Source organism: Giraffa tippelskirchi, chromosome 8 (genome assembly GCF_054371585.1).
Source record: "Giraffa tippelskirchi isolate mGirTip1 chromosome 8, T2T-mGirTip1v1.2.pri, whole genome shotgun sequence".
Taxonomy (NCBI): Eukaryota; Metazoa; Chordata; class Mammalia; order Artiodactyla; family Giraffidae; genus Giraffa; species Giraffa tippelskirchi.
Genome location: NC_137282.1, coordinates 142,064,272 through 142,077,750, shown reverse-complemented (window position 1 = coordinate 142,077,750; position 13,479 = coordinate 142,064,272). Strand labels below are relative to the sequence as shown.

Sequence of the window (13,479 nt, the reverse complement as noted above, 5' to 3'; positions counted from 1 at the left end):
GGCCACACCTGCCCGGCCTCCTTCCCATCCCCTCTGCCCCTTTCACCCACATTCCCTTGGGCTGCGTGTGCTTTTCTGCCAACAATCACCCAGTTTATTATAAACCCAACATTTATTGAGAACAAAGGAAACCAGTTAGCACAGAGGGTCAATTTCATCAAACTTCAGCTGAGGGTGGGGAACGGGGATGGGGGGGGTCGCGTGGGGGGAGGGGTGGCCAGCCCTGAAGTCACCCTCCCAGGAAAGAACCAGCTCTGGGAGACAGGGGCTGTCAGACCTCCAGGGCCTGGCTGAGGAATGTGTGAAGGGATAAGGGAGAGAGGAGATGGTAAAAGCCCCCAGGCATGGGCTGTGGGCAAGCGGCAGAAGTGGCTGCTGAGCTGGTGGCCGTCCAGGGGTGAGACGGCGGCTGTGGTCCGATCTCAGGGGTTGACGGGGGGCAGGGAGCTGAGTTCAGGCAGCAGCTCAGGGTGTGGGTCCAGGCGGGCCAGGCGGCTCTGCTCCAGGGCAATGGCCTCAGCCGAGTGCTTGCACTTCTCAGAGCCACATTGGCAGGTGAAGTACTTGCTTTTGATGTCCCAGAAGCGGTCACCATAGTCAAACCTGTCAGAGGAGCACGAGAGATCTGTGGGGCCCAGACCCACTCCAGAGCACCCACGTCCATCTTCAGAGGGGCTCTAAGCCCTCCTAGGTTCAAATGCCCTGGCAGCAACAGCATTGTCGGGGAGCTTGTTAGAAGTGAAGGCTCTCACGACCCACCCCAAACCTACTGACTCAAAATCCGTGAGATTCAGGACTCTGTCTACAGTGACTTCAGAGAGGCTCTGCTCTAATCCAGGCCTGGAAACCAGGCACTTGCCAGCCTTCTGCTTTTGGTCTGGGGCTTGCTGCATCTCCCACACCCCTGGCTGAGCCTCAGGAGGCCTCACCCCAGCTCCTCCCCGGCCCGGATGTCTCGGGAACTGAAGAAGGCGATGCGTGGAAATCTCAGGTCTTGGTGCAGCATGAAGACCCGGACAGGGATGATGTTGGGGTCACACAAGTGGTTGATGAAGCGGCTGATGTTGCCGTAGTAACGGGCATCGATGCAGTACACCTCTCCATCCTGAGGGGGGAGCATCACTCATCACATCTACCACCACCCTACTGGCTGGCCAACCTCCTTGCCCTACTGATCACCCGGTCCTTCCTCCCCAGGTTTCCATCTGCTGCTTGAGAGGAGGAGGGCAAGGGGGTCTCCTGCCCACCTTGTTGTCTAAGTCGAAGAGATAAGAATCGTCCTCTCTCACATCAGCCTCGGCATCAGAGATCAGTTCTCCGACATACCTGTTGGGCAGGAAGTGGTGGTTCTGAGGTGAGCAGGGAGTTACTGGAAGTAGGCTCCAGGCCCTGTCTCTCCTCACAGCCTGAGATTCCTCTTCCACCATTTGTCAGCTGCCCCAGTCACTGTCCGTGAAATCTCACAGATCCACATGGCTGGGGTGGGTGACCCAAGGATAGCAGACATGATCTGGGAGGGAGGGGGTAGGAGGTCCCCATCCAGAAGAGCGATCAGGAAGAGGAGCCTGGGGACACAGGCATGTGAGGGTACACACAGGACAAACTCTGACCAGTTGAGGTCCCCCTCACGGACAGCTAGATCAATAGGCAGGACTGATAGTGTGGGGCAGGGGTGCAAAGTGTGGGGCCACTGGAGTAGCAGCGGTGAGGAAGCTAAAGGGAAGGGTCAAGCTGCACCAGAGGACGATTTGGGTGAGCATGGAGGCGCCAAGCCTCTGGGGTGAAGGGATGAGTATCTTGGCACTGGGCCTGTGTGGGGAATCTGTTCAGGTGTGGACGTGGGAAGGATGAGGAATCACCCAGCAGGTGGGGCAAGGTCGGGCTGAGGACAGGGGAGAGGTGAGGACTGCAGGAAGGGATGGAGCCCCAGGAGCTGTGAAGAACTGGGGAGGAAGTACCCATGTTTGGAAAGCAGAGGGAGAGGAGCTGGTGAAGAGGAAGAAAGGATGGGTTGCAGGTAAGTGGTGTCATGGGAGCCAGAGCTAAGCGGGTGGCAGATGCCAGGAGAATGTAGACTGAGACACAGGGGTTGGGGTGCGGGGACCACCGAGAGGAAGCATCAGCAGAAGGAGAGGGAAAAGGCAGATCTGGGCAGGGATGAGCAGGGAGCAGATGGGGGGGAAACTGAGGCCCAGGAGGAAGAGGCTGCTTGTCTGAGTCAAATTGAGAGATGACATGATGGAGGAAAAATGAATGGTTTCTTAAATAGGCAAATAGGGCTGAATGACTTTTTTTTTTAAACCAAAGAAGATTAAGTTTGAAGGCCATGGGGTAAAAGCTAGGAGACAAGGAGAAGTTACAGATGCTGGGAAGAGAAAGAACTGATGGATGGACAAGCCTGAGGCCCCTGAGGAGGTGGATGGAAGGGTAGTTGTTATCACCTCCACTTCGCAGACCAGGAGAAGGAGGCTCAAAGAGGTTGTGAACTTGGCCAAGGACACCCAGTGGTAGAAACCCAGGTCTGTTAAACTGGGGCTTTCCCCAGTTGAGAAGGGCAGGGGAGAGGGAGTGTGGGGCTCAGAAAGACACCGATGGGGAGGGAAAGACACAGGCCCTGTAGCCTGGGCAGAGTGGAGGCTCGGGGATGGGAGTCAGAGGAGGCTGGCCAGGTGGACCCATTAGGGAGAAGGGCAGAGAAGGATGCCTGGGAGTCAGCCGTGGCCCCGCTCTCAGCCCTGTGCCCCCAGGAGCCAAAATATCTCTCCCCCCCAACCACTCACTCGCAAATGAAGGTACCCTGGGGAATGGTCTGCAGGGCACGGACCCCCCAGCCCATCTTGGCTGTTCGGTAGAGCTGCAGTCGCACCCTGGGGGTGGGAGAGAGGACAGTATTGAGGGGGGTGACGTGGAAGCTTCCCAAGGGAGAGAAGGGAGAAGCGGGTGTGAGGAGGGCTGAGGGGCAGGGACTCACTTGATGCCACTCTGCACTACTCGGTTCTTGCAGTTTCTCCAGCAAGAGCAGGCCTGGTTACACTCAAAGATCAGCGGGGGCTCGATCTTATTAAATTCCTGGAGCAGCCGCCCATCCTGAGGTCAAAGGAAGGGAAGACAGTAGTTTTTGTGTAGTGCCCCCCTCAGCTGCCCGGGACTCCCAAGACTTCATTGAGAAATCCACCGCTGACCCCACCCCAGACTCAGGGAGGCCACGTATACTCTGAGTTCATCCAACAAGAAACCCACAACCATCGTCCTTGATTTGCATATACCTGTGCCAAGTCTCTGTCTTGGCAACGTCCTAGGAGTCTCCGGTCTCGCCCTACCCTCTCTGCTACTTCCCCCACAGGACAGAAGGCGAGGGACAAGGCCCCAGCGAGTTGGTGTCAGAGGCCAGCTCCTTCGGAGGAGTGGATGGGCAGGTGGCCAGGGCACGTACCTTGTCATACCAACAGCGGATGCTGAGCTGGCCACACAGGCAGTTGGAGCTGGAGCAGTCATCCACACACGTGCAGTGCTAGGGCGGGAAGCAGGATCAACTCACCCCCAGGATTGGCCCAGGCCCCTTAGCTTCCCCCCACAAGCCCCCCAACTGCTGTCCTTTCTCTAGGGTCCACGTTGTAAGGTAGTGGTGGTGATGGTCCCAGGATGAAGGGGAATCAAGATGCTGCTGATGGGAGTACCTCTAGGGCCACCATGAGCCCATGTGATACCTTCATGTATCCTAGAAAAAGGCCCCCCTCCCCAGGTGGATGCAAGCCCACACCAGAGGTCCCTTTCAGCCTCACCACCTTGGCCAGATGCCTTTGTTGGCCCACAACGTCCCCAGCTCCACTTGGTGGCTCTGGGTGCCCCTTTGGGAGGAGGTCCCAGGGCCCCACGCTCACCTGCAGGTGGGTGATGTTGCGGTCAATGTTCATGGTGGATGTCTCGCAGTTCTCCGAGATGTACTTGTAATCCTCAGGACAGGGCTCCCCATCCACACCGTTGACACAGGGGATGGGGACGTTCTCATAGCCCCGAGCCACATCCCTGGCAGGACGGGAGATGGAGCTGGGTGGCTAGAGCACGGGGTGAGGGCTTCCCTAGGAGCAAGGAGAGGGCTGGGGGAGGGAAGAGGGTGTTCTAGGGATTCATCAGGTGTGGGGAGTAAGGTTCCCAGATCAAAGGCAGGACACTTGGTTAAAAATCTGAATTTCAGATCAGATAATCAGGAAATAATTTTTTTAGTACAGGGCTTGCCTGGTGACTCAGACAGTAAAGAATCCGCCTGCAATGCGGGAGACCTGGGTTCGAACCCTGGGTTGGCAAGATCCTCTGGAGGAGGGCATGGCAACCCAGTCCAGTATTCTTGCCTGGAGAATCCCATGGACAGAGGAACCTGGCAGGCTACAGTCCATGAGGTCACAGAGTCGGACAGGACTGAGCGACTAACACTTTCACTTTCGTGTCCCAAATATACTGCTCAGAAAACTCTTAAACATTAAAAAAAGTATGCATTGTTCACTTGAAATTCTAATTTAGCCAGATGTTTATTTTTATTTGTTGTATCTGGCAACCCTAGCTGTATGTGTTGCAGGGGGGATGGAGGTGGTTCTGGGGACTCCGAGGCTCCAAGGGGCCTGGGGAGGAGGCTCTGGGTGTGCAGAGAGCCCAGGCTCACCGGCAGATGATCTTCTCCGTGCGGATGGCCCGATTCCCCACCCCAAGCCGGAGCTTGCGGTTGAGCTGGAGGGCAAACCACACGTCGGAGCGCTCGGGGGTCAGGTCCCAGGCCGTGTCCCCCTCCTTGTTCCGCAGCTCAGGGTTTGCCCCACGTGACAGGAACAACCTGGGAGGGGACAGGGAGCCCGTGAGGCGCCTGGCAGTGAGAGGTGGCAGAGGGGTGTGTGGTGGTGGGTGTGCGGGGGTGGGGGGCTCACAGCACGCAGTCATGGTAGCTCTCCCGGGCCGCAATGTGCAGGGGCGTGTCCCCGTGGTAGTTGACAGCATGGAGGTCGCAGCGGGCGTTTAGGAGGACCTCAGCGATGGCGGCGCTGCCGGTGAAGGAGGCCCAGTGCAAGCAGATGTTCTCCTCCTGTGGAGGTGGGAGGGGGAGAGGCTTGAACCCAGCCGGCACCTAGCTCAGGCACAGGGCGGGGCTGAGCCCACCTCCCAAATCCCCACCAAACCCTCACTCACGTTGTCGGTGAGAGTGACATCCGCGCCCCGGGTCAGAAGCATGCGGATCACCTCTATGTGCTTGTGCTCTGCGGCCCAGATGATGGGGGTCCACCCACCGCTGTCCTGGGGGCGGGGAGGGAAGGGGGAGGGTGGAGACGCAGCTCCGGCCCTGCTCAGAGTCCCGGCTCTACCACTCATAGGCAATGGGGCCCCGGGGCAGGTAATTTAAGGTCTCTGGATCTCAGTCTCATCATTTATAAACTAGGACTAATAGTGTCTACTACTTAAGACTGCAAAGTAATTTTTCTCTTTCTAAAAAATATTTCCTGAATCTACCCACTCAAAAGAGAAGCAGGGACCCCAATAGCAATAACCACCTCCAGGTACACAGATTGTTGTAGTCTCCAAAAAAATATTTCCCACTTAAAGGAACCAGAGTTTCTTAGAAAGTGGTAGAGTCTGAGTCTGGCGCAGGACAGCTGCTGACAAGGATGCTCTCAAAGGCTACTGGATCAGTTCAAAGCCACAGAAGGCTGTGGCAAGGGGCTTCTGGACAAAGGATGGAACAGCTCAAAGATCAAGGAGAACACAGACTAAAACACCTCCAACAGGTGAAAAACTGAGTTAATACTGGCCAATTCCAGAGATTAAGGCAGCAACTCATTTTGAAAACTGGTAAAGAAAAACAGAAAGAAACAGAAAAGAGTGAAGAGAAATACAAGTGAAGTAGGGAAAAGAGATAGGAACAGACTGGAACAGTGTGACATGCAGGGAAAGGGTCAGAGGTCAGACGAGGGGGAAAGGGGACCAGGCTGCTGACCTGGGCATTGACATCAACCTGTCCCGTGCTCAACAGCAGGCTGACCATCTCCAGGTTCCCAATTTTGGCTGCGTGGTGGAGGCAGGTGGAGCCATCTTCCTCCTGGGGGAGATGCGGGCAGACAAGCCTTCAGGCTGGCACCTCAGGCCCGGCCCGAGCCCGGCCTGGGGCCTGTCCGGCCACGCACCTTGCTGTAGACGCAGCCCCCGCGCTGCACCATGTAGCGAGCCACCTCCAGGTGGTTGTTCACCACGGCCTCCATCAGTGGCGTCCGCTGCTGCTTGTCCACAGCATTGATGTTGGCTCCAGCCTGCATGGAGGGGCTGTTGGCACTAGGGAGGGGCTGGGTGGGGGTGGGGTGCTGGTGGTCCCAGGCGGGGCTCACACTGACCTGCAGCAGCACATGGCAGATCTCCACAGAGCCCTTCTGGGCAGCTGCGTGCAGGGGTGTGCGCTTGCTCTGCTGGTCACTCTGGAAGTTGGGGTCCAGGTTGTCCACTGTGGGGAGAGCCCACCACACCGGGAGAGGGAGGGACATGTGGTGAGCAAGCTGGGGGGGTGGCAGCATCTCCTCCAGGAAGGCTTCTCAGGACCTCAAGCCGGGTCAGGGGCACGTCCTGGGCCTCCCCTGTACTCACATCCACCGTGGCACAGTCTTATGAGAGTAAGACGTTAAGAGCACCAGCTCTGCCCAAGTTCAAATGGCCCCAGCCCCTCAGTACCCTGTGCACTGGGCAAGCCAGTTCACTGCTCTGAGTCTCCGCTGGGAAAATACAAGTGAGTGAAGGTGCGTAAGCTCTCAGAACAAGGCCCAGGGCCTCTGCACTCATCGCCACCACAGTCCCCATCATCACGGGCGACCGGTGTGTCTGCACCCCCTACCAGCCTAAGTCCTTTGGGGCAAAGACCCTGTCCCTCATGGCTGCCCTCCTGGCCCTGAGCCCAGGGGTGGGCACATAAGCGGAGCTCAGGTAGGGTCTGCTGAACGAACAAGGGGGACACTCACACAGCATCAGGATCACCTTCTGCAGCTCCCCTTGCTTCACAGACAGGTACAACTGCCGGGGGTGGAACCGGAGCTTCTTCCGCCTGCCGGGGTGAGGGCCCCTCAGATCCCAGTATCAGCCCCAAGAGCCACAGATCCACACTCCCAGCCCCAGTCCTAGAGGCCGCGCCCACGCGTGCAACCCCTACTCACCTCTCCGACTCCTGGATGACCAGGGCCTTCTCCAGGGCCTCCCTGCCTGGCCCTGGTGGCAGCCCTACAGCTGAGAGGCAGCCCCCGTTGGGCAGGGTTAGGGAGGGCCCCGAGCTGTCGATGGTGTCGGCCAGAGGGTCGCAGGGCGGACGCCGAGGCTCCCCTTGCCCCCGCATCCGGGCACTGTGGGAGAAGGTGCGGATGTCTAGGGCAGATGGGGACCACACAGGGAAGAGACAGAAGGCAAGGGCGAAGCCAGTACCTGGGCTGGGAAGTGTCTGCTCTCCCGGGGGCATCCTGGGCCAGGGGTGGGGGGGCGGGGGCTGCAGTGCCAGCCGGTGGGGTCACCCCATCCCCCCGGGGGATGGTCACCTCCTGGGCCTCAGATGCGTCCTCCCCACAGTGGGGACAAAAGACCATCCCGTTCAGCTGGGACACACAGGCCTTGTGGAAGCGGTGGGCCACACGGAAGTCGGGGTGACACTCCAGGAAGGTGCCCTAGGGGCAGGGAAACAACGCGGTTAGGCTCTGGGAGCCCCTGCCCCTGTGGGGCACGCTGCCTGGCTGCCCTGCTGGTCACTCACCGCCGTACAGAAGTAGCCACAGCCGGGGCAGCAGTGATGTTTGACCATGCGCGCTCGGTGGGTCTCACAGAGCACCATCAGGGCCACGCGGCTGGACGGTCTCATGGTCTCCCGCTTGAGAATGGCAGCATTGCAGCCGGACAGCTGTGGGCAGCAAGGCCGGGTGACAAGAGGTGAGGCTGGGCTCTGGGGCCGGTTGTCCTGGCATCTCACCTGCCAGCCCCCAGGCCCACCTCTCCGTCCACGCTCTCTGTGGCCATGCACTTGTGCCCTGCTCTCTCGCTGATGCGGTCTATCTTGGGGGCCTCCATGCGGCAGCTGCAGAGGGGCAGCTCCTCAAACCCGCGCTCTGTCTCCAGCGAAGATGTGTCATTGGACACCCCTTGGATAGAGGGAACAGGGAGCTGAGGGAGGCCCAGCCTCTCACCCCCACCCTGACTTTCCCTCCATGCTCCAGAACCCCCAAAGTCTGGTCATGGACACCCCAGCTCCAGCGGGGTCCCCTCCTCCCCATTCCCTCTGGCCCTGAGGGCACCCCTAGTGGCTCCCTATCCCAGCAATCGGCAATTGGCAATTACCAGCGTGGTTGGGAGAGAGGGTCCCCTCGCTGGGCAGCTCCAGGGACCCCAGAGGGACCTCCATGTACTCACTGGGGCCTGAGGAGCCCACACCATTCACTCCTGACACAGAGACAGAGAGAGTGAGAGTGCGAGCTCACAGGTGCCTGGACGCGGGGGTGCGTGCGCGCTCTGGGGACCGGGAGGGGGCTGGAGGAGGGGACTCCAAAGCAGAGGAGCCTCCTCACCTCGTGGCTCCTTGGCCCTCGGAGGCTCTCGTTTCCGCCGTTTCCGTGATGGCTTCACCCATGGGCTGTCCTTCCGCCATTTCTTCTTGGCTTTGCGGCGGCCACTGGAACCACTCTGGGGAGGAGGACGAGCATTGGGGTGTCGGGTGGCCCCCAGCCCGTAACCCCCCTCCTTGGAGGACTCAGACCTCCAGTCCTGCAGTCTCCACTCCTCCAGGGCCGCCGAACTCCAATCCTACCCTGTCAGACTGATTCCCAGACTCTTCATCTTCCTCTTCTTCTTCTTCCTCCTCCTCCTCCTCTTCTTCTTCCTCTTCTTCCTCCTCCTCTTCTTCCTCTTCCTCACTCAGTTGTTCAGCCAGAGCTTCAACCTCAGACTGGAAGAGAGGTAAAGCTGTGCCCCCCACCCCAGGCCACAGCTCGCTCTTGGGGAGAACTTGGGAGAAAGGCAGCATAGGACACATCCAACCCCTGGGACTCAGAGATGGAGGTATGATCAAGAAAACCATAATTCCCCAAGGATGGTTCCCTGGTGAAGATGACTGTGGACAGGAGAGGAAGGAAAGGCTGGGTACAAAGAGGGGTTGTGGCACATTATACAGCAATGAAAAATAAGGTGCTATAGTGACATGCAACAATGTGATGATCTTGGCAACATAACAGTAAGCAAGAAAAAAAAAAAAGAAGTTCCAGATAACAAATGTATAGTATGAGACTCTATGAAGTTCATAAACAGGTGAGAGTTAAAACAGTACATGAAAAGCTAATCAGAAACGCTATAATGAAATCAGGGTGACATCGTCTGAATCCACTGATCTTAACTTCACTAATAAAAGACCAAATGTCCAACACCCGATGATACAACAGCAAGCACCTGCTATCAAGTCTTACCAAACTAAAAAGAAAAATAACAGGCCTCTGAGGCTGATCACATTTCTAGATCTATGAGTTTACAAGAAGAAACACTGTACAGAGAATTATATGTCAATCCCCACCCAATCAGCAGACTCCTAAGTGTGAAGAATTCTGCAGGACAACTGACTTGGTTCCTTTAACAAATGAATGGCAAAAAAAAAAAGGTTATCTTTTCAGAAGGCAGGGGACCTATATACCAAGAGAGACCTAAGACAAATAATCACATCAGTGTGTGGACCTCATTTGAAACCTGACAAAAGAAAACTCATTTATGAAACAACTGAGAAAATGCGAAGACTGACTGGTAGCAAGGCGATGGGATTAAAGAATCATTTGTAGGGACTTCCCTGGAGGTCCAGCGGTTAGGTCTCCATGCTTCCCCTGCAGGAAGCATGGGTTCCATCCCTGGCTGGGGAACTAAGATCCCTGTAAGCCACATGATTTGGCCAAAAAAAAAAAAATCATCTGTAAATTTTTTGAAAACAGAAAAAGGTCTTATGTTTAGAGAGACTTATGGAAATGTTTCTAGATAAAATGAAATGGTGCCTGGCATTTGCTTTGAACCAATCCAGTAGGTATGGGTATTAGGAGAGGAAGATCGGCTGTGTATTGATAATCCTTCGAGCTGGGTGATGGCCACCTGGGGGCTCACTATTCTATTTTTTGTGTGTATCTGAAAGATTCCATGATAAAACAAACAAAAGTAAAAGAGGCAAGACTAAGCATTATGTTGCATGGGCAAACATACATGTGAAACAAACCAAACATACATGTGAAACAAACCAAACAAGAAGCAATGGAATAAACAAGCAAACAACAAACAAACAGTAAAACGAGATGTTAAACTCCAAGTCCAGGGTGGTGATTATCACTGTGGAGAGGGAAAAGGGGATGGTATGGGGTAGAGCACACACTGGAAGTTAAGTTATAGATAGTATGGGGCAGTGAACTAGTGGGTGTTCAGAAAAAGAAAGAGGAAAAAGTGGGGCAAGAAAGACTGGAGAATGAGCCCTGGATGCAGGGGGAGCATGGCTGGGAGGGTGGTCGGCTCTCTCACCTTGCTGTCGGAGTCTACCCGCTCATCCACAGAGTAGGAATCATAGTAGAGGCTGAAGTCATCCCCCACCACTGTTTCCCACTCCTCCAGGGACCCGGGGTCCCCCTTCTCCAGGGTCACTTCTCCTGAACTCCGTGTAGAAGCCAACTCCTCTGACTAGAAAAAGATTGAAGAAAAATTGATGCTGCTGGCATTCACTCACCAACCCATTTCGCATGAGGGTAAGATGGAGCCCCAGCTCTGGGGCGGCCTCAGAGCAGCCCCCAGGGGGAGAGGCCCTGTTCCCAGCCCCTCCTGGCTCACCAAGCCACCTCCTGAGTTCAGCTTCCTCCTTTTGGCCACATCTGGAAGGACAGACAGAGAGACAAAGGAGTGAGGGCGGCACTCTAAGCCCTTAGCACAGGCCATAGCAAGCCACAGGTAGGTGGGGGATGGGACTGACCTGAGGTCACCTTCCCCAGCGAGTGCACGTCATCACTCATGCGGAAATGCTGCACTTCAGGGGGCCGCTTCTCAGGGACTGGGGGCTGGGGGCCAAGAGGGAGCACACTTAGGGTCAGGGAGCATCTAAGGTTCTGTCTGGATGAGCTGAGAGCCCCAGGTTGGGGGAGGGTGGTGAGCCACACCCTCAGAAATGCCATCCAAAGTTCTCTGGCAATAAGAACCATGTCAAGCCATATTCATATTCCCCTTCTCACACTCAACCCTTCACACACACAGAAGCAGGCCCCTTGCCCCCTCCTTTCCACATGGAAAAACACAAATTATGGCCTTGATCAAAGCTACCCAAAGCAAACCCGGAACAACATGATATTAAGAGCCCTAAAAACACTGTCATAAAGCGTCTGAGATTCTGGGGCTCTTGTCACTTCCCTTGTCTCCTCTGTAGAGACTCACAGTAAAACCTTTAAAACAGCAAGGGCAGTTTCAAAGAAGGGAGATAGAAGTTCCCTTGGGGCTTGCTTTGAGGTAGAAAGAAAAGGTGGTTTGAAGTCTCTATAGTTGTTATCACAAGAGTAATTACGACATTGACGACATAATTAACTTTTTAACTTTCGAATCTTCTACTCTTCTCTCCCTAAGAGCACAAATCCCAGGAAGATAGGCATCTGGTATGTTCATAGATTAAGCCCCAGTAAAGAATCTGACATACAGTAGCCCCTTGGTAAATATGTGAAGCAGTCACGTATTGGATAAGAAAAGGCCTGAAGCTAAATTGTAAAAAGGCAGCCCGCAGGGGTTTATGGTTAATTACCCTGTCTCTCTCCCACTCCCACAGCCATCCCCCTAAGCCTCACCTGTCCATTTCCTGGTTTGGACATAGTTTTCCTGGCTCGATGAACCTTGGGCTGCCCCTCTGGGCTGGCTGTGGCCGGAGGGGGTTCAGGCCCTGCTGCTGGTGCCCCCTGGGCGCCCGGCATACTCAGCAGCCTCATAGCCAAACTCTGAACTGATGGGGGTGATTTTCCGGCCCCTGTCATTGACATCTTGGCTCGGCTGGGACAGGCACCCCCCTTGCTGGGGGAAGACGGGAACGACTTTGTGGCATGGCCTGGAAAACACAGGCAGGCAGGCAGGAGACAAGATAAGAGGGAAGGCAGAGTCAGAGGATACCCCATCTCACCCCTCCCCAGACTCCCCTGGCCTCTCACCCAGCAGGATGCGACCCCCATGGAGGTCCCCATCTCCCTCGAGATTCTCGGGTTCATCCCCAATGAGTGGTGTGGCCCCTACAGGGGTGTCAGCTCCCTCATCGCCGACAGTGACCGTGACAGAGGCTGGGGATGAGGGGCCAGCAGTCTCCAGGGAGTCGGGGTTGGCCTTGGGCAGGGTCTCCTCACTACGAGGGGTGTCCCCCAAAGAGCCATGAACTGTAATGGAAGAGAAAAAGTTCAGGGCTAAGGACTCACGAGATCATGTGTTGCGGGGGAGGTGAAGGTCCAACAGGGCCCGTTTCTGCTGCACTCACCTCTCTCGGTGGCTCCTCTGGGCTCCTCCAGCGCCAGCGCCCCCATCTCAGCGGGGGCCTCCCCCTGGGAGGGGACACAAGGGATAGGAGGGCTGGTCAGTCCGGTAGGAAGTTGGGGGGCCCAGGACGCCTGGGCCCTGGGTAGAGAGAGCAGGCTCCGGGGCCTACCTCTTCCTCTATGCGCACCCCCCCTTCCGCGGCCTCGGCTGCCCGGAGGGGCCGCACGACCCCTCCCCCGGGCCCGCATCAGCCCCCTCCCTCTCGGCAGACCCCGCATCTCAGGGGCCGAGAAGAGAGGAGGGGGAGGGGGCGGGGCCTCTGCGCCCCGGCCCCGCCCCCTCCTCCCGGCTGTACGCGCCGCTCCCCCTTTGTCCCCCAGGCCGCGGGGACCCCGGGCACCAACCCCTCCAGCGCCCACTGCCCCCCAGCCCGGCGGACGGCCCCTCGTGCCCCTCGCGCGTGCTCCTGGGGCCCCGGCGCCCGCCGCCCACTCGGGGGCAGCCGGCGGCTGCACGCGCGCCTCCGTGCCCACTCCCCCCACCTCCCACCCCCTGGTCCCCTCATCCGCCCCCGGTGCTGGCCCTCCGGATTGCTGCAAGTCTCGCTCGGGCCCCCCGGCCCCGTTGCACCCCCGGAGCATTGCACGGGCGCGCGCTTCCCCCGGGCGCGCGCGCGGGCATGCACCCGCCTCTCCCCCTCCCCTTCCGCACCTCGGCGGCCGCCGCCGCTGCAGCTCCCGCCGCCGCCGCCATCGCCGCTTGCGCGGGGGGCCGAGCCGGCGCGCGGCCGCCCCGGGTCACGTGGGTTGGGAGGGAGGGCTGAGAGGAGCCTTAAAGGAGCCACTACGCTCTTTCTGGCCATTTTCCCCCCGAGAGCGGCCTCGGAGATGGCAGTTCCTGTCCTAAACTGGGAGCGGCAGGGGAGAATTGCTGCCATTCCTGGCCTCACTCAGCTGGGAACCGAAGGCGAGGCAC

General features: G+C 57.4%; 1 protein-coding gene across 8 annotated transcripts; it reads right to left on the bottom strand.

Moving 5' to 3' along the window:
• Positions 1–93: 93 nt before the first annotated feature.
• On the bottom strand, positions 94–13,279 carry EHMT2 (euchromatic histone lysine methyltransferase 2). Of its 8 annotated transcripts, none has more exons than XM_081522418.1 (28): positions 13,216–13,279; positions 12,506–12,569; positions 12,189–12,407; positions 11,835–12,088; positions 10,979–11,063; positions 10,840–10,880; positions 10,537–10,692; positions 8,804–8,941; positions 8,565–8,679; positions 8,338–8,439; positions 7,993–8,141; positions 7,760–7,903; positions 7,438–7,673; positions 7,176–7,358; positions 6,984–7,066; positions 6,369–6,475; positions 6,165–6,287; positions 5,978–6,079; positions 5,146–5,280; positions 4,917–5,071; positions 4,658–4,825; positions 3,882–4,026; positions 3,434–3,511; positions 2,972–3,087; positions 2,781–2,867; positions 1,248–1,326; positions 930–1,105; positions 94–603 (listed from the first exon to the last, which is right to left on the bottom strand). In XM_081522418.1, exons 1-28 carry the CDS (start codon positions 13,255–13,257, stop codon positions 423–425), a joined length of 3,663 nt encoding a protein of 1,220 aa, XP_081378544.1. In that variant the 5' UTR covers positions 13,258–13,279; the 3' UTR covers positions 94–422. The 8 variants fall into 8 exon arrangements, with proteins under 8 accessions (XP_081378544.1, XP_081378545.1, XP_081378549.1 ...); XM_081522419.1 differs by having other exon boundaries at positions 5,176–5,280; XM_081522423.1 differs by lacking the exon at positions 3,434–3,511 and having other exon boundaries at positions 5,176–5,280.
• Positions 13,280–13,479: the final 200 nt, after the last annotated feature.